This window comes from Lytechinus pictus, chromosome 2 (genome assembly GCF_037042905.1).
Source record: "Lytechinus pictus isolate F3 Inbred chromosome 2, Lp3.0, whole genome shotgun sequence".
Classification (NCBI taxonomy): Eukaryota; Metazoa; Echinodermata; class Echinoidea; order Temnopleuroida; family Toxopneustidae; genus Lytechinus; species Lytechinus pictus.
In genome coordinates, this window is record NC_087246.1 from 27,482,182 (window position 1) to 27,503,737 (window position 21,556).

Below are 21,556 nucleotides of genomic sequence, written 5' to 3' on the forward strand. Positions count from 1 at the left end.
CCGTGGCTCGGCATGACCTGAAACTCACTATAGGATTTTCACTGACTCCCTTATTTCTAAGTTTCATGATAGCTATAAAAACCTGTAGGCCTATTTCAAACTTATTACATTTCACAAACTTATCCTGTTTTAAGATTTCAATGTTTACGACGCCGCCCGCGTGGCGCCGTCGGAAAAAGCGGCGCCCTGTCTCTGCAGGCAATCAAGACAATTGTATTTTTCTGCGGGAAAGATAAGCCGTTACCATGGCAATGGATCTTTTGCAAATACTTTGATGACTTGATAGGCCTATATCTAGAAATTGAATTTGGAAGGCTTAAGAATGATAGATTGGACCATTTAAATTGACAGGGTAATGTGCCATATATATAGGCTCAATATGTTATTTTTTTAAAACATATTAATCAGTTGCCATGGCAACGGCGGAAGGAGGCATTTATGAAACTGGCAACAAGCGGATTCATGTTCAGCACCATCAAAATAGAGGAAATGACACAAAAAATCAGATTCTAAAGAAAAGTCTACTTGAAAAATTATGACAATTCCGTTTATATAGGCCATATACTCTTACAATGATTATCATACACATTCAGGGTGAGCGGAGTTAGGGCAGGCTGCTATCTCAATGTATGCCCTCGCTAATTCATTCACACAACAAATATTCATTCTAGAAAAATTTGTCATGACGACATATCAGGACCTCCCGCACCTACGACTCTCACATTTTCATTCATCATATAAGAATATAACATTTTTCACTGTTTTAAGGAGTTTTTAAAGTGATTGAAAAAAAAACGTAATTTGGTGCAGTTGCGGTACAGTTGATCGAAGTTCAAACAGTCGGGTTACTTTACATTTAAAGCAGTATTTCACGATGATTTATTAAGGGATTGATTTTATTTTTCCACACTTGGTTTTTTCATGTAATGGTCTCCTCTTGGCTGCTTAATTATGCGAGTATACTAAACAATAAGGAATTTGGGACGAATTTAAAATGATAATCATAATAAGCAGCGTGCGCATCGCGCTTGTGAGGGTGAGCGAGAATTGGGCAGCGTACGGTACCACTCATGAATATTCACGAATACGAAACGCGCCGAAATAAACAATGATGTTATCACGAGATGCATGCTGACACGGAAGTAGATGCGGTATTTATACATTGGAGCTTCAGCTGTGTTATTGTGCAATGAATATTGTAAACAACAGACAAACGTTAACCGCAGCAGCAGAGTTGTTTCTGTAGTGTAGAGAAAAATCGGAAATTCGAGATCATCTCAACAGTAACTTGTTACAAGCAGAACATTTATATGATTTCTCTCATATTATCGGTAGTGAAACTATAGAACATTTTGTCGGGATCATTTCTGTGTGTGACCTACGAGTGCGACAGGGCATTTTTCTGTTGGAAAAAAGGAGCCAAGCGCAACTTCACAAGATGAAGTGGGAGTTCAAAGAGGAACATTCGGAAGGTGAATATTTTCAATTCAATTGGAATTGATTGAACTTGTAAAGGGGAGAGGCTAGAGGAGGCGGGATAGGGGTCAGCCTAAACAAGAGGATTCTGTGATGATTTTTTTTATAAATGTGATATTGATATTTATTCAATTGACAAAGAGTCCTTGCTTGGCTAGATCAGGGGCCGGGGGGGGGGGGGGGGGGGGGTGGGCGGCACTCGACCAAAAAAGTGGTAGGGGTGTGCCGCGGGCGAGACAAAAAACGGGGGCCTTGGAGCGGGCTAATTGTAAAAAGGAGGGTCCTCGGAACGGGCTTCGGAACTACAAATGTTTGTGAAAACGGGGGTCCTTGGAACGGATCGCCAGCGTGTGAGTGCGTATGCATCCCTATGCCTATGGAACGTGCATGCAGCTAGCCCGGCAGCATGGGCGCCGGGTGCGCTAGCGCAGAGGCGATGGTCGGACAGCTCTGCGGCCGCTTTTCACCAAAATTGCGGCTCATCGTAGCAGATCAATGCGACCGGAACGGCGTAACAGAAAATATGCGAAGCTTTGGAGCGGATTTCTTCTTTTTTTCTCGATAAGAAGAAAATGCTATGCTTTGGAGCGGCTTTCTTTGTTCTTTTTCTCAATAAGACAAATATGCTATGCCTTGGAACAGAAATTTTAGTGTAAAAATGGGGGTCCCCTCCGCGGCACGTACCCACTATGCATTATATACTGAGTGCCCCCCCCCCCCCCGGGGGGGGGGGGGGCCGGGGTGGGCAGTAACTAACCTCGTAATATAAGTGAGTGGAGGGGGGGGGTGTTAATGGGAAAACAAGGAGTTTTGGGGAGGAAATTGGACCATTCTGTTCTTTGGGGGAACTGGTCACCAATGCAAATCTTATGAGTGATAGTATTAAGTTAGCCATTATTTGCCATAGCAGGACTAATAGTAACCCAGAGAGCTCCCGCCCGCACAGCGGGCGGGAGCCCAGAAGCTTACCGTGTATTTTACCATTGTCACCGGACTAGGGTGATTTATGGTCTAAATATTTCTCCAAATGAATTGTGAAAACAGAAAGTATACAATTACCATGATTATATGGATGAAGGTCTAACGAGTGGCAGATTCCTGACATCTGGGCACAGTCTGGAACCTCAAAAAAACGAAAAGTTCTCTCCTTCTACCCCGTCTCGATCGGCCATTTTTGTTAAAAATCGTAACAAAATGGCCGATCGAGACTGGGTAGAAGGAGAGAACTTTTCGTTTTTTTGAGGTTCCAGACTGTGCCCAGATGTCAGGAATCTGCCACTCGTTAGACCTTCATCCATATAATCGTGGTAATTGTATACTTTCCGTTTTCACAATTCATTTGGAGAAATATTTAGACCATAAATCACCCTAGTCCGGTGACAATGGTAAAATACACGGTAAGCTTCTGGGCTCCCGCCCGCTACGCGGGCGGGAGCTCTCTGGGTTAGACTAATAGTAATGACTGTACGACTATACTACGAGGTGCATTGCTGTGTAAGTGTGTTCATTTGTCAATTGTAGAGAATATTAATTTGCTTGCCTTTGTTTAGACAGGAATAACCGTCGTTCCTTGGGATTTATTTAACAATTTTCTGACATTTTACTATCATCCCCATTGGTGAGTGAGCCAACGCAGTTCAGCGGAACAACCAAAATACAGAGACTGAAGCTTTCGGTCGAGCCTTTGTTGTGCTGAAAATAAATTGTAATACTACAGTCTACAGAATGATAAAATGGTTTGTATACAACCCAGTACGACAATACACCAGATGATGACCTGCACTAAAGAACTTTAAGAAGGGTAACTTGCATGAGCATGATCATTAGACTGAGAGAGAATTAAATTCCGTAATTAGAATGAACACATGTGAGTGATGCTGATCTCACTACTTCTCTTCCTCCAATATTTGGAAACCTGTCTCAGTCTAACTTGGTTCAGTGGCACCACCGGGGTCACAAAACAAAATTGACATATTCCATGTCAGACTAGGAAATATTTATTGATCAGGGATATTGTAAGGTGCAAAATAATAAGTGAGTTCAGGGGTAGAAAATTATATATATGTTCAAACTTGAAAGAAGCAAACTCAAATCAATCAGCCAAAGGGAAAATAAGTGAAAGTAGGAGAAGATGCAAATAAACTCACTGAACTGAAGTCGAAGAAGTCTGGTAGTGCACTGATTTAATCTCTGGGCTACTTTGCCTCAGTAAAACTTGGGATCACATAATTCAAATTACATAAAATCAACCAATCAGAAGATATAGAATAGAGGAGCCAACTTAAAGTGCAGGAGTCAAATTCATAGAAATAACCAATGAATAAGGGATAAGGAGATGAAGATGATAAAGATGTCTGGGTGATTATGTAATAATGGGAATAGAAACTAAGGAGTCAGGTGAGGGATGGAATGAGTGGAACACCTGAATAGAAAAGGAATGAATATGACAAAAGAGAATGAAAGGAAAGGAATTCAATGTGGAGAAGGATGAATGGCAACTGACAATCATTAAACTCAAATAAAGGGCAGTGCTAAAAAGAAATGCAAATGAATTCAAGTCTAGATGGAACAGAAATGTAAAACAGCTGAAGGAAGCACAATTTAAAGGAAATAAACAAAATAAGAAATTGACAAAATAACCATCCTACAATATGTCATAACTCATAAATACACTACAACATGAACAGAAGATGGTTCTAAATAATTACCTATCAGTATTACCAGATGTACTGGAAAAATGCAGAGAACTGCAGTCGAGTTTCCAGGTCTACATTTATCTTTCATCCAAATTCTTAATTTCTTTGTATTTTCCTCCAAGTTTGCTAGAACAGTGTCAGTGCCCAGTGTGCATGAAGGACATGGCTTAAAATTCTCATCCTACGTGTATCATTTCCAAGGACCACTCTTCACTTCAGAACTTATCAAGCCTGGCTTAGTTTACAGATGGTGCTGAGACAACTTCATTAGGCAGTGAGTTCCAGTCATGGACTATTCTACTTCCAAATGCATTTGTTCTATTAACATCCGATCTGCTTCTTTTCTGGAAGAGTTTGAAGAGGTGACCTCAAGTTGCCTCAACAGTAAAAGATGGGAAGGTCATATATCCTTTTCAAGCCATTCGATTCTTAGACAGGAATAACCATCGTTTCTGGGGATGTATTTAACAATTTATGACATTTTCCTATCATCCTCGTCGGTGAGTGGAGCCAAAGTAGTTCAGCGAAACAACCAATGCACAGAGACTGAAGCTTTTGGTCTAGTCGATTCCATGCACTATTTAAAGTCTGGATCATGTCACCTTTTCTCATTCTGTATTGAAGGAATTGTAGTTTTAGGGCTTGAAGTCTGTCTCCATAGTCTAGCATTGCTAGGAATTTTTAAAGGACAAGTCCACCTCAACAAAAAGTTTATTAGAATAAAAAGAGAAAAATCCAACAAGCCTAACACTGAAAATTTCATCAAAATCGGATGTAAAATGAGAAAGTTAAGACATTTTAAAGTTTTACTTAATCTCACAAAACAGTCATATGCACAGCCTTGTCGGTATGCAAATGAGGAGACTGATGACGTCATCCACTCACTATTTCTTTTGTATTTTATTATATGAAATAGGATATATTCTCATTTTCTCCTCATGGACAAGTGAAACAACAACCAATTCCTCCCTGAACATGTGGAATTAGCATTGTTTAATAATACTATATGGTTCAGGCAAGTTGGTCCTTATTGTCAAATCTGTAAAACATGAAATATTGTATAATTCAAACAATAAAAAAAAGAAATAGTGAGTGTGAGACATCGTCAATTGTCTCATTTGCATGTCACTGAGTTGTGCACATCACTGTTTTGTGAAAAATAAGGGAAACTTTAAAATGTCATAACTTTCTTATTTTACATAGACTGATTTTGATGAAATTTTCAGCGTTATGCTAGTTTGATTTTTCTCTATTTATTCAAATCCACATTTTTCTGGGGTGGACTTGACCTTTAAGTTTTGTTTTATAAGTTTTATAAGTTTTGTGTAATGTTTCATCATCATCAGCATACAGAAGGAAGCAGAGCTTGTCAAGACTTCTGGTTGTTCCCTCTGGTAGATCTTGATCCTACGTGAATTTATGATTTTATTATTTGCGTGGAGGGTGAACTCGTACTTGTATTATGGTAGAATTTGATGCTGGGAGGACTAATCTTTGTCCAGCATATTCTTGAAAGAGTCCAAGTGAAGTTGCGAGAGCCTAAGAGTGAGACAACTGATGAAAAAAGACTGTTCCCTGAATGTGCTACTCTGACTAAAACAGTTTCTCCAAAATAAGGGGCACTGTTGAACCTTGGCTTACACAGTTTTTCCCGTTTTGACTAAGGTTAAATGTATTTATACCAATTTACAATGTACATGTACCTAGAGAGTTCGAACTTATGAAGCTTTATGTACCTTGAGGAATTGACGTTTTAAGTCTTTCCCCCAACAGCACTTGTCCAACAGATCTTAGTTTAAATCTTTTCACTGATTTAGCTTCTATGACTTCTGTAGGCAACCTGTTTCAATCAGAAATTACTCTGGCTGAAAAATTTACTTCTAAGTTCCAACCGAGATCGTCTAGTGAAAATCTTGAACTTGTGACCTATTGTTGCTGAATGAATTGCTGTTGTAAGGAATATGTCACTAGAGATCCCCAACTGTCCATTTAACAGTTTATAAACAGTAATCATATCTCTTGTGAAGTTTGAAGATTGAGTCTCTCTAGACGTTGCTCACAGGGTAAACTCTGGAGACCAGGAATTATGCAAGAAGCTCTGCTTTGTACTCCCTACTTTGTCTGCATCCATTTTGAATCTCACATGCCTTAAGATGTTCCCGTATTCCAGAGGAAGTTGAACCAGAGACAAGATTGGTAAAATTTCAGATGTTATTTCAGAAAAAGTACTGCGGACATATTATCCCAAGTATTTATACACTGGGATCTACATTGACAACTCTGTTTGAAATCTTGAAGACCTCAATGGTATCTCCACTTTGACTTACATGTAAGGCTTGCCATTCTGCCCTAGTTTATAAATGCAGCGATTCAGGAATCAACTTGGTTGCTCTTTGAACCTTTTCAATTTTCACAGCATTTTCCTTAAGCCTTGGCCACCACACTATGTTCCAATATTTTCAATAAAGGATGCACTAAAGCCATGAACAAACTTTGCAAACTTGGTAATATGTCCCTGTTTATAACAGTACCGTTTCTTTTACATTTTTGGGACAATTATAAACAGAAATATATTTGCTAACATTTTGCTACTGAATTTTATGATTCTTGAGTTTGATTTTCTTTTTTTTTGCAATAATTTCTTTAGTGACTTTATAAGCCACACTATAATAATTGAATTGCTTTAAACTAGGGAGAGTATACCTTCTGATATTTGTAATATAAAATAAATCGTTTACTGATTAAACTGTAATAGAAGAGCAAATGCTGAGATTTCATTGCTTCAACTACTCCAAGTAAAAGTTGTTACATAGTCATAAACAAATAAAATAAAATAATTTTAAGTCCCAGACCTCTGATGTTGCCAGAAGGAAACCCTGATTCATTTTCACATAGCATTGGCGGCTCAGTGAACTGAATATGATTTTTAATCTTTCTTGCTAACCCAGACCACAGGACATCAGAATCCTCCAACTCCAAGATCCTATTCAAGTATCCAGAAATGATTTCTGTCATCGTCCAGAAAGCGCCAAAGTCCTAGATCCCTGATATTGACAAGAAGACCTTCCTGGGAGGTGTTTCTCAAAGATGTTCGTAGGTTACGAACGACTGGTGGCTCTTAGGAACTAGACAGTAGTGAATAGGAACTACAGTACTGTGTATCATTGAGTACAAGAATTGATCACCAGTCATTCATAAAGTTGCTCATAACTTTAAGTACAGCTTTATGAAACACCAACCTAATCCCTGCCGACGTCACATTGGCTCAGTTAGCTGAATATGATTTTTGATAAATCTTTCTTGCTAACCCAGACCACAGGACATCACAATCCTAGAAGATCCTATTCAACTACTGTGAAAGACCGTTCCTATTTTTTTCAGAAAGCACCAAATTCCCAGGCCTCTGATATTGCCGGAAGTAAAGATCTGATTCGTTTCAAGATTAAATCTGTGGCTAAGTGAACTGAATATGACTTTTTAATAAATCTTTTGCTTTCTTGCTTACCCAGGCCACAGGACATCAGAGTCCTCTAAGATCCTATTCAAGTATCCAGAAAGGATTCCTCTCATCTTCTAGACCTCTGATATTGACAAAAGGAAACCCCAGGGGGCCGTTTGATAAAGCTGTTCGTAAGTTAGGAGCGACTTTAAGAACGACCGATTCTTTCTTATGTGCTAAAACCATCGCCAATTTATTATACCATTTACCACAAGAAAGGATCACCAGTCATTCTTAAAGTCGCTCTTATCTTATGAAATACTTTATGAAACGGCGCACCGCTTCCTACCGACATCACATTGGCTCAGTATATGATTTTTTATATTTTGCTTTCTCAACCCAGACCACAGGACATCAGAGTCCTCCAAGATCCGATTCAAGTATCCAGAAAGGATTCCCGTCATCGTCCAGAAAGCGCCAAAGTCCCAGATCCCTGACATTGACAAAAGGAAATTCCTGATTCCTGCCGACATCACAGTGGCCCAGTTTATGTGGATAATCAGAAAGAGGATACAGCTGCCTGCTGAAAAGGCCATCTTTTTATTTGTTGGCAAAGTACTCCCACAGTCAAGGTAATTTTTTAACAGTCATGACTAGAAATGAAAAGTATAATAATGATGATAATTATATGATTTTGATGATGCTGATGATGATATTGATAATACTAATAATGATAATGAATAGTTATAAGAATTATAATAATAGTAATAAAACATTCATGATACTATAATTTATTAAACAAATATACATGTATCACTAGGCTTTGAGAAAGTATAGTGGAATTATTTATCAGAGGTTGGTCTGGCAATTACTATTTTTCCCGAGGGGCGAAGCCCCGAGGGAAATATAGTAGTTTTGCCAGTCCAACCGAGGAGTAATAATTTCCACTATGCTTTCGAATAAAACGCCTGATATATTTGTTTTATAGGCCTATCCTACTTTTAATAATTTATAACCAAAATCTATGCGCTGAGCTTGCAAAGTCTGGTTACTTGCATTGAATTACCTACTTTTCTCCGAGCGGAACGCAGATTAGTGCCTGCGCCGACGCATCACGGGACTTGCCCGGGAGAGAGAAAGAGCTGGCCGGTATGCCCGAGAGTTAAGCTAAATATCCAGTTTTCTGAAATAATGACGTCAGAATATTGGTATAGCGAAAAATATATCGAGGTCTGACGTCACGCAACATCATAGTTGAAATATATTTGGTCACATGATGCTATTTGAACCAATCACTATACAGTCTTCAATCTAGGTAGGATATCATCTAAGATATCTTTTTACTGAATTGGCTAATTATGTAGAAACTATAGTTTAAAGTACTTGTAGATATGGTCCAATTTTTATACCTCCACCGACCATACATGTAGGTAGATACCAGAGTCATTATGTTTTGGGGATTCTTGATAATTATATTTCCATTTTTATGTTGTTTTCTACAATATTTAGCATAAATTAGCACAAAAGAAAGAAATTCCAGGCAGATGATGTCTGGCAGTTGATTCTTTTCTTTCAGATAAAGAATATAATAAGCAGTTGATCATGAGATTGAGATCATAAATCTCTCATCACATGTTCATGAATCGTATCACAATGACTCATAACACAATAAAAGAGAATCACATGAACGTGTATGAAGTCAGAAAACAAACTACATGTACATGTCAGGTCACATAGTTCACAGTCAGCATGGGGATTTCCCATTCATGCAGTTTATGCAGTTACACCCTTTGTAACACAGAACTCAAGAATTTTGAGCTCTAAATTTAGGTGGTTACATTCCATGTATGTGCATGTACATCTGGGCCCTGTTGCATAAAAGTTACCATTATGGTAACTTGACCATCCCATGGTAACTACCATGGTAATGCTGATCAACGGCCAATCAGAATCAAGGATTCCATGCAATTTACCTTTGGATGGCAAAGTTACATGTACTATGCAATAGGGCCCTGTACGTTTTTTTTAAATGTCAATGGAATTTCAAATTCTAATGTACAACTAAAATGTAGAGGATTCTTGCTCTGCAGCAGATATTGGTCTCCTTGAATGTCAAGTTGCATATATGATGAAAGATATAAAGCAGAATATCACAATTACGGTTGAAGGCTGTACAAATGTTGATACATGTATATTGTACCCTGCATTTTTCAAACATTTACATGAAATTACACATTTGTGTTGGTAGTGGTATAACGTGGTATACATAAATTGTCTACACTATACATGGAGTAAAGGGCCTATTTGTATTCTATTTGTGGCCTTGCTCTACAAACAGTTTTAGTGTGGTTATTTCACAACCAATGAACATGGCAGTCTAGGTTTTTTGTAAACAGTGGTATTAAAGTTGAATTAAGAAGACGATTCCAAATATTGAGATATTTACATTAATAGCAACCTTACAACCCCCCAAACACTAAGAGGTGATTCGACCCCCCATTTTCTTTTTTCAAAATAGTGAATTTGAACGATTTATCCCTACCCATTTTCCCTGAGTTCGCTCCTTCAATGCCTACCGAGACGGGTGTTCTTTGAGTGTGACGTCACCGGGGGGTATTCGGTCTCGGTGTAGTAAGCAAGGCAGTGCCGCTTTGTGTACTATGCACGTACGCCTTCATATGGAATAACTGCAGTTGAAGTTGTATCTGCGAGCCATAGAACTTGCAAAGAGGAAATGATTAAAATATTTGTGGCCGTACTATTATTCCAAATATGTAAATTCCCTCAGAATGATACCATAGACCCTAAAGGAATAATTTCAAGGTGAATAATATGAAATTTGATCGAGATCTTCTCACCAGTCGATAACGTAGCAGACGTGTTATTATGACATATTTATCCGCGTGTGACGCGGCTCTTGCAAAAAAAAACAGTTGGTTGCGGAATTGCTTTGTGCCGACCGGCCGCCCGCTCCGGCGCAGCTAGCTGTCGAGCTACCGTACCGCATACCTTTCTTGTTGTCTTCAGCCATAGATATGTATACTAATTACTATAATATCCCTCTAGCTCTGTCTTCAACTCACTTGCGAATTGCGTTTGTATGTGTGACGGTGACCCCTAGCGTAATTAAATATAGAAAACAACTCAGAAGGCCGAGAAAGAATAATACGTTTGGTTCAAGATTGTTCTGTGGAATGAGCTATGAGTGGAAATGATCCAGAGGATATAAAAGTGGAGTCAAAGACAAAAGAAAAGAAGAAAAAACGCCAGGGGATCGCTGCACGGCCATGAACTAAGTCGACGTACCAGACCATAACAGTACACTCAATGCCTGGGTGTTGTGTCTACTAGTATTATGCGTTCAGCGCGCAGCGCGCGCTGAGCGAGAGCTGAGCTAGCCGCCGGAATTACTTTCCAGCTATTCACTTGATTGAACATCGTGATAAAATAAATGAGAAATAGTGAAAATATCATTCAATAACTCACTGTTTGCTATCTTACATCATGATTGAAGAGTTCATGATGGTTATTCATACTGTTTTTTATACAGGGAAAGTAAAGATTTGTACATATCAGTCCTATTTATTTGATTTGAGTTGCTTTGAAAAAAAATTGTAAAATATCTTTCTCTCTCTGCATAGCATTTCTGTATGACATTCAGGCACCTCTTATACTAAATTCCCCCCGGTGACGTCACACTCCGAGTGGCTTTTTTGTACACTCGTCTCTCGGGCTCTGACAGGTGGCTAATTTCATAGACTTTCAAAGCAAAATATCGAGAAGGCAGAGGATTTTTGTGACATGCTATCTGTTTGAACAACTTATATATACTATATATTGTGTGTAGAACCTATATTTATGGAAACTCACCCCCTTCTTAATTCAACTTTAAAGGTGAGTTTAAAAATCTAGATGGGGCAGCACATACAGTGCATACGGGGAGGTTTTCTAAAGAGTCACAAGCAAATGAAGCGAGCAAGTGACAATTTTGACATTTCTAAAATGAAAACATAGTTTGTGACAGATTTTAACACAATAATCAATCTCAATATTCATATTTTTTTCCTTTATTTTCTTCCTTGATCATAGAAATTTTTAAAGGGCAAATGCCCCTCCCTTAATTGTTTGCTAGTCCTTGTAAATAGGAAATAAAAAAATCCAACCATTCTTATTAGAAATGTAAACTCTGTTTCAGAACGCAACCATGGATTGAACTAAACGCCTGGTTTCTTATGGGAAAAAAGGGTTGGTTAAACGTAGCCCCTACAAGACATACATGAAGCACCTTTTAGATCAGCCAGGGATTAAATTTTCATTTTGATATGAGTCAGAAAATAAATTGTAGTCATGACAACCTCCAATGTATGTAGATAGAGAGGATGAGAAGGCTCAAATGTCAAAACTACATACAGTACATGGGTATAAGTTACACATATATATAGCCTATATTAAAGGCTTGTTCATACTTAAATCTTTACCTGATAGTGCTATCAAACAAGTGATGGTAATGTCAAAAGGGGAGGGGGTAAAAACGATCTGATTTTTTTTTTTAATCATGTACATTTAAAGAAAAAATCCTTGTTTAATTTCTTTCAAGCTTTTCACTCTCCAAATTTCAATTCTTCTTATCCTTTTATTTTTTTTTCATCTATTTTTTTTTGCTTTCTTTCAAATCAGTAAAATCAGTGTGTCTGTCACTGCATTTAGGCCTGATGCATACTCTGGAAGAACCTTTTCTGACAATGCCAGTGTGTTATTAACATTGAAATCTTTTTTAATTTTCCTCATACTAGTAACTATAATTAATTACCTAATTTATGATACTTTGACAACTTAAAGTAATCTGGTGTCCAGCTGATCATTTGCCTTGAGTTTCAGGTCATATGATCAAGGCCAAAGAAAGTTCTGAACTTTGACCATGTTGTGGCATCAATGTACAAAAAGAATCATTTTGAAAGTTTAAGTATTTTTATACTTTCAAGTAACATTAAATCAATAGGCAATCCTGTTCTTACTTCCATTGATCATATTTGAATAATTATTTATTTTGTGTAATTAAATATGAGTGAAAAAAAGGGATATGACATCAAAAGATCATGAATTGAATATTCATGATACAAAACTGGAACAGTAAAATAATGAGCACTACACTTTGGAAAATGCATGTAGTGATGTTACTTTTTATCCAAATTGAATGAATTTTTAGTACTTTGCTTACTTACATGTAGTTCTTCTATCCTATAATTTCAATCTAGGTCCCGGAACACAAAGGTTAGCAATTAATCACTTGATTTTCACGATTGATTGTACATTGTAGTCATTGGAATTTATCGTAGAAAAATGTTTTACGATCATTGCTACATGTAAGTTTTGTGTTACAGGCTTCTGCTGGGATTTTGTGTCATGAAAGGACCTGTCGGGCATTTTATCTCACAAAGTCTGTTTTATCTGTCAGTTACCATGTAGTAACAGTGCTTCTCAGACAATCATAAGCAAGTAAAGTTGTAGGACCAGACAACTTGTTGAGCAAAATCTTATGTTGATCTCCCCAGACTACTCCTCTAAAAATTGAACTCAGCCACATTCAAATCTCGTACAGAGGCAAAACCAAAACATGGAGTTCGTTTTTGGCATCATATCACATGAATGGATGGAATGATAGTCACTACAGGACTTCATTATTTTTGCTGGTTGGTGATATCAGAGTGAAAGGAAATGACAGAGTTTATTACAGTGCACCAGTTTGTCATTCGATGACATTGATAACTTGATTACTCTTTCAATCACTCTATTGCAGTACAGATTAAGGCTTTCCTTATTTCCTGGCTTTTCACATTCTGTAAATGGGTATACGTTGAGTTGGGATTCTAAATTTGTCAAATGGTTGGTTATAGTGTTTGCAGCCAGGGGTGATGTCAGGGTTTTTTTATGGGGGGGGGGGCTGGGGTGGAGATGATATGATAATGTTCTTCAGAATGAAAAAAAAAATCTATAATGGAAACCAAAACCCAAGTAGAGAATCAATCCTAAGAGTAAAATGAGAAAAGCAATTCAAAACAAATACAAATCATCAGAATCAGTTAAATAGAATAAGATAGTTATAGAATCATGGAAAGTCTTGTTATATTTCTTTGGGAGTCCTCAAATTGGCAAACATGCTTCAAAATGTACACGAATAGTCAGATTTTCCTTATTATATATTTCAAATTGCATCTTGCCTCCTTCTGAGCACCACATATGTCATGGGAAAATATAATAAAAAAAAAGTAAAGGGTACAATCTGTGTACAAAACAAATTAAGAGATGTCCACTAAATCAAACATTCTGAAGCATGTTTGCCAATTTGAGGATCCCTATGGAAAGTATTGCAAGACTTTTCAAACTTTCAAACTCTCTTTTTTTATATAACCAATTTGATGGAACTTGTTCTATAAAATTGCTTCTCCCATTTTGCTCTTTCCAATAAGATTGATTCTAGCCTTGGGATTTGGTTTCCTTTAAGAGTGGACAGCACCCTAAACAAGGATTCGAGGGGAGGTTGCGATGATTTTATGCAGATTTCCAAGATTTGTAAATGCGGCCTAAACAGGGATTTTAATAAATTGTTTGGATAATTGATACCCTAAATCAGGATATTTCCATATTTTAAGAGAGATAGTGGGGTCCAAGTTCAGGTAAGAGATGCAGGATAGATGGTCTTAGGGATTAGGACTGTATTTCAAATTCAGATATTTCATGATCAGGCTTTTTATTGTGGTTGCTTTAAGTCTTTATGTTCATGGGTCTTTTTAAAGTTGGTCCCGGTCAGTGCAAATTATATACCCTTTTCATGTTTATATATCATGATATTTCATGATTTAGGGGGCTTTTATCCGTCAATCTTTTAGGCGTTTTTTACACTCTATTTGCTTTTAGTGCAGGACTACCTTTGGAAAAAGTATATTATTCTTGCGAATGCTGTCCGCTCTTCAGTGGAAGTGATCCTCCTGGAATGATCTCGCCTCTCTCTCTGGGTCTGTCTCCAATCCCCCCCCCTCTCTCTAATTCTCTTTTCTCTTCCTTTCTCCTGCTCTCTCATATCAATGTCAAACATTGTCCCATGAAAGCAATCCTTGAGAAAAATCTCAAAAACATACTTTTTGTCTCACCTACGAAGCAGAGTGAAACTATAGGCGCCGCTTTTCCGACAGCGACGGCGGCAGCGTCAACACCAAATCTTAACCGAAGGTTAAGTTTTTGAAATGACAGCATAACTTAGAAAGTATATGGACCTAGTTCATGAAACTGGCCATAAGGTTAATCAATTATTACTGAACATCCTGTCTTAGTTTCATGTCACATGACCAAGGTCAAAGGTCATTTAGGGTAATGAACTTAGACCATTTTAGGGGAATCAACATCAAAATCTTAACCTAAGGTTAAGTTTTTGAAATGTCATCATAACTTAGAAAACGTATGGACCTAGTTCATGAAACTTGGACATAAGGTTAATCAAGTATTACTGAACATCCTGCTTGAGTTTCACGTCACATGACCAAGGTCAAAGGTCATTTAGGGTCAATGAACTTTGGCCAAATTGGGAGTGTCTGTTGAATTACCATCATAACTTTGAAAGTTTATGGATCTGATTCATGAAACTTGGATATAATAGTAATCAAGTATCACTGAACATCCTGTGCAAGTTTCAGGTCACATGATTAAAGGTCAAAGGTTATTTAGGGTCAATGAACTTTGGCCAAGTTGGGGGTATTTGTTGAATTACTGTCATAACTTTAAAAGTTTATTGGTCTAGTTCATAAAACTTGGACATAAGAGTAATCAAGTATCACTGAACATCCTGTGCGACTTTCAGGTCACATGACCAACGTCAAAGGTCAATGAACTTTGGCCATAATGGGGGTATCTGTTGAATTACCATCATAACTTCGAAAGTTTATGGATCTGATTAATGAAACTTGGACATAAGAGTAATCAAGTATCTTTGAACATCCCGTCCAAGTTTCAGGTCTCATGACCAAGGTCAAAGGTCATTTAACGTCAATGAACTTTGGCCATGTTTTTTGTTGTTGTTGAATTACCATCATATTTGTGTAAGTGTATTGGTCTAGTTCATAAAACGTGGACGTAAGGGTAACCAAGTATCACTGAACATCTTGTGCGAGTTTCAGGTCACATGACCAAGGTCAAAGGTCAATGGACTTTGGCCATGTTGGGGGTATTTGTTGAATTACCATCAACTCTGTAAGTATTTTGGTCTAGTTAATAAAACTTGGACATAAGAGTCATCAAGTATCACTGAACATCTCATGCGAGTTTCAGGTCACATGACGAAAGTCAAAGGTCATTTAAGGTCACTGAACTTTGGCCATTTTAGAGGTAATTATTAGATTGCTGTCATAACTTTCAAAGTCTATAGATATAGTGTACAATGTGGACATAGGGGTAATCAAGTATCACTGACAAGTTTTAGGTCACATGATCAAGGACAAATTTCAATGAATGTACTGTAGTATTGTATCATTATATGAATTGTGTTTTTTGTGAATAATTATTTTATAGTAGTTTTCAAAGTCAGCACTGCTGCTATATTGAATAGCGTGATGCAGGTGAGACCGCCAGAGGCATTCCACTTGTTTCAAATTTGAATTAATTATAAATATAGAATGGAAGGTTCATACACACTTTTTACCTTTGAACTATCATAGCAACCTCTCTTTTTTTTCTACCTCTCTCCCATGCTCAGTGCTACTATGGGCCAGATCTACCAGGAGCACAGGGATTCGGATGGATTCCTCTACGTTGCCTACAGCGGGGAGAACACCTTTGGAGCTCCCTTACTATGAGGAGCCAGGATGGATCCCTCTCTTGCCATGTCCAGGGGACCCCCTTCTCCTTGCATGGAGAACCACATTGACTTCTCCTTGCATGGAGAACCAAAATGACTGAAACTGGAGATTTGAGAACTTCTCGTTAGACTCTGAAAGAAGAGCAAGCTGTGGCAGCAAAAGCTGTGGAAATCGCTACCCATGTGGGGACATTACCAGACCCAATCACTCTTAAGTTCGGAGAACAGTACCATGAAGAAATTTTACATCGATATGATTTCCTTGATGATTTTACTTCACACTCATATGGGAAATGCTTCTACTTTTTTCTTTTTATTTCCTGAGCAAAATATTTTATTTTTTCTATTTGAAAGGCAGTGAGCTCTGAATTACCACTTGTATGTAGTGTGTTGCTTCATACCTTTTGGAGTTTGGTATGTTGTGAGGAAAAGTATATTTAAGGCTAAGTTCTATTATGATGATCATGATGAACTCTGGTAATCTATACATGTATACATGTGCACCAGAAAAAATATACAATGTGTGTAAATTGATCTCACCAATTGAGGGATCTGTTCAAGTGTTTTTTTTCCTCCGAACTCCAAATTGATAGTTTAGAAAAAAATGTTTTAATCATTATTTCCAATTTTTCAGGAGTTCCGGTGTCGTAACCTTACTGTATTTTTAATGCTTTATTGCATTTTGAATTATATAGTACTGTACATGTAAACACAAACATATTGACCTGGAAGTAATGTTGAAACCATGTTTTTCGCACCGAATGTGATTCCACCTGAGGCATTGTTTGGGGGGTCATCCATCCGTCCTTCCCTCCCTGCGTCTGTCCATCCATCCCGTTTTCATTCTCGTGATAACTAAAGAACTGCTTGAGGGTTAAGCTTCATTGTTGGTTCATTCGGGTGTACCGAATGGATAATGATCTGTTCAAATTTTGAGGTCAGAGGTCATTATATACATTTTACCTGAAAATATCTTGATCTTGTAACAACTTGGAGAACCGTTTTAGGGTTCGAATTCAAACTTTGCTCATGTACTTTTTGTATGTGATTGAGGATGGTTTGATTAGATTTTGAGGTCAAAGTTCACAGAGGTCATTATTTCAAATTGGGGGTGATAGGTGTGTGATATATACTCGATCTGCGAATGGCCGAGGCATAAATTTTGACTGCAGATGAAAATCCATCTAGTTTTCACTTTAATTAATACATTGAATACACCAAAATATCATCCTATAATCAATGCACTCATACATGTAGGCTAGTATGTCATAGGGGGCTAATTTATGGTTACTCTGTATATTTGACCAGCCACAACAATAAGTCACCAAAATGAATTTTGAGATTTTCATTGAGCCTTGGAAAAGTAAAAATTGATCAACAATAACCATCACGAAAAATAAGAAGACAAGGTTTGAAGTATGGGGTTCATTCCAAGCAGTCCTCAAAGAAAATAGTGCCAAAGAAACTCCTGTATAACTTTCACATTTTGAAGACCAAATCACCATTTTGGCCATTTTACCGAGAACAAGCAGTGGTGACTTATCGTTAGTGAAGGGCCATCACGGCGGAACTCTGGAATCGGAGCTCTGTTTTGAAGTCCTGGGCAATCTCCAGTGTGGGGGTGGGTGGTCACTTACTGTATGTGTTGGGTCCATTGTTTATAGTTTTTAGAAACAAAAGTGTAGACTCATTATTCAAAATCTTTTGTTCATTAATACAGTGGCGGATCAAGGGGGATGGGCACATCCAGCCAATGCCCCCCCCCCCCTTTGAGAGTCATAGTCCATATTTTTAACGTAAATATGTTGTTGAATACAATACACAAGTGTGCCCCCCCCCCTTTGAGAGTCACAGCAAATATTTGTAATGGGAATATGAATATGTCCTTCATACACAAATGAGGACCTTTTTTGCTTGTAAAATTTCCAAGGAAAAAAAAATGTGCCCCTTCCCCCTTTTAAGAAAATCCTGGATCTGCCCCATTCATTAATACTAGAGTAACAAGCATGAATTCTTAGTGCAGTGGGACAAAAGTATATAGTCATTATTGAATCCTTTCTCTATATATGGACTTGATTATTTTTAAATTAATGCATGAAATCTACATGGTTTGAGACTAATAATTTAAACCCATAGTTGCATCTCAGCTATTATGTATAGTGTATATTTTATCCAACTATAACTGTGTGTAGTGCAATACATGATTAACCAATTATTGTATGTCATTTATGAAACATAGAGGCCAACAGAATCAATTTACTATTCTGTTTTCTGACTTTGAAATAGAATATTGAGCCAAAACTGATTCTAATTTTGTTAGTTTAAACGGTTGTTTTTTCAATAATTTGTATATGGGGGGAAATGTAAAATCAAGCATTTGAAAAAAATCTCTCTTTTTTTCAGTTCATTGTTTTCTAAAAATGTATTTTTTCTCTATTTTTTCTCTGTAAAAAGGAAATCCAACAGCTTTTTAAAAAACTTGTTTGTTTGTGTTAAATTTTAATCATGTGCCATGCCAATTTCATATTTTCTGACAATCCAGTACAACTCATCAAGCTAAACTTGTTATAAAACATTTAGGTTGTAAGTGGATCAGACGATCTGGAGAAGATATTGCCAAACTGTATGTTATGTATAAGTTATTAAATCGTTATCCCTTAAATACTATATTCCCTTGGTAACAGACATGTAAGACAGAAAAAATACAATATTTTGTACAGGTTATTATTTTTTAATAACATTATCAGGTGCTTTTTTTTTATTCTCAAAATTAATTTTAGTTCAAAGATTTAGGTTGAATGCAACAAGTACAGACAAATTAATTGTATTAAAGTACAAGGCATTCTGTAAAAACTGAAATTCCCCGAAATCGGATTTGACATCTTTGGAAAACAGACAAGGTTTGATTGTTCATCCAAAGATCCAATATAGATTGCTCGATGTGTGGTCAGCTAATATTCATCAGTATAGCCAGTCAAAACCTAGAGGCTGCAGCTTTTGATGATGTTTCGCATATCATGTGATACGTCGGCATTAGTGTGATACCGAAGACTATGAAAACTCTAGTCTAGTCTGCAAGCACAGGTTCAAATTTGACACTTTGAACAAAACCAAGTCTAATGGGGCGTTGCAAGAAAGTTATGTTGCAATTGATTGCAAATCGACTGCAACTTTGCAGCCGATTCCGATCGACTGCAACTAGCAATCAATCGCCAATTTGCGTTGCAAGAAAACGGCTTGCGATTGAACGCAAGTTGCAGCTGATTTGCAGACGATTTGCAGGTGTAAACAGGGTCTGCAGCACAAGACTAGCCGAAAAAGCAAAATATTGGCATGCAACAATCTTGAACCTGGAAGAGAGTAAGTAGAAAATATTCATTTTTCAGACAATTCTTTCTCCATTATGTATGTTTTTAGAGAATTTATATATTTTAGACCTATGCCAGGGAAAAAATTATTTTGAAAAAAGTGAAAATAAATCTTTATCGCCGGTCGAAATTTCACTTTCAACAAATTTTCTACCGTACAATTTCAATCCCAGTCCCACACTTGACTTTTTGTGTTGGTAATGCACGGTTGTATCAACAACACGGCAGGTCATTGCCGGTGCAGTGCTGTTAAAAATCACCCAGGCAGAAGCAAGTAAATGTGTAGGCTCTAATTATGTATGAAACATCGAAAATGACCTTTAAAGATTATTTTTGTTCCTATTTGAAATGATTTTTAAGTTATATCGGTTTCAACGGCGAATAGCCATCCAGTAGGCAGTAAATAGAAATTAAAGACTTCCATTACAGTCTAGACATTTCCACAAAAAAAAGATTCCTCTCCATTTGTCTCTCTTTTTTTAAGAGTCTAACGTTACATCGAGCGAAGTTCGTACAGGCCCTACTCCACTTCACTACCGCTACACTACGCTCCACCTACCCGAAATTCGAGACTGGACTCTATCTGATATTCCGAGTGACAAAGGTGGGATTTTATGGGGGGAAAATATAAAATTCATGCAACATCACGATCTTTAAAAACAATTAGGCCTAACTAATATTCTTACTTACACCAAGTTTCACTTTTCCATGCTTCTATCAGTCTCAAAATTGGTGATTTAGAGCCAACATGAAGTTCCTCACACAAATAAATAATTCGCTGCCGTATCGCGCGTGCATGCAATGTTTTGAAATCTGCAGCGAATTATTTATACGTGTGAGGAACTTCATGTTGGCTCTAATTCTAAATCACCAATTTTGAGACTGATAGAAGCATGGAAAAGAAGTGAAACTTGGTGTAAAGTAAGAATATTAAATTCAATTGTTTTTAAAGGTCGTGATGTTGCATGAATTTTATATTTTCCCCCATAAATTCCCACCTTTGTCACTCGGAATATCAGATAGAGTTCACGGTCTCGAAGTTCGGGTAGGTGGAGCGTAGTGTAGCGGTAGTGAAGTGGAGTGGAGCCTGCACGAACTTCGCTCGAGGTAGTCTACCGTTAACCTCCCTTTTTATGACTTTCCTTGGCCTGGCCTGGGATAAAGTGAAAATTTTGCTGTTTCGACTTTTGTCTTTGGAGGATTAAAAAAAAAATTATTTATTATTATTATTATTATTTTTTTTTTGGGGGGGGGTTCTCCAGACTCCGTATATCTCGCCAGACAAGAAAAAGAAACAAAGGTATAGGGGGTCTACATGTATTGGGCTACTTTTCAGAATCTATTGTCCACATCTGCCACATTCTTGGGGAAGTTTTGACATTGAATAGGATGTTGCCTGCCCAGGGCTCTTTTTAAATTTCTTACGGGCAGATTGCACAAGAGGTTCTTTGCAAGGACAGTATTTGTGTCGTTGATTTGTAATGATGTGCCGTATGAGTCACATTTTTAATATCCATCTCATATAAATATAAAAAGATATACATGTAAATACATTTATTTTTTAGATTTAATATGTAGATCTACTATGCCAGGGGGAGGTACTTAGATTTGGTTTGGACAAAGGTGTGCGGCTGTAAGTTCGAAACCCGTACCCATATTTACAGGTCATTTTGGCTAAAAAGGTACCCATTATTAGGGATTCATTACAGGGGCGGATCCAGGATTTCCAAAA

At 37.4% G+C, this 21,556-nt stretch overlaps 1 protein-coding gene across 1 annotated transcript; it reads left to right on the forward strand.

The window, feature by feature from the left end:
* Positions 1-1,138: 1,138 nt before the first annotated feature.
* LOC129254473 (gamma-aminobutyric acid receptor-associated protein-like 2) lies at positions 1,139-19,816 on the forward strand. The gene is made up of 3 exons (XM_064114630.1): positions 1,139-1,472; positions 8,015-8,243; positions 16,355-19,816. Exons 1-3 carry the CDS (start codon positions 1,439-1,441, stop codon positions 16,452-16,454), a joined length of 363 nt encoding a protein of 120 aa, XP_063970700.1. The 5' UTR covers positions 1,139-1,438; the 3' UTR covers positions 16,455-19,816.
* The last annotated feature ends 1,740 nt before the right edge of the window (positions 19,817-21,556 follow it).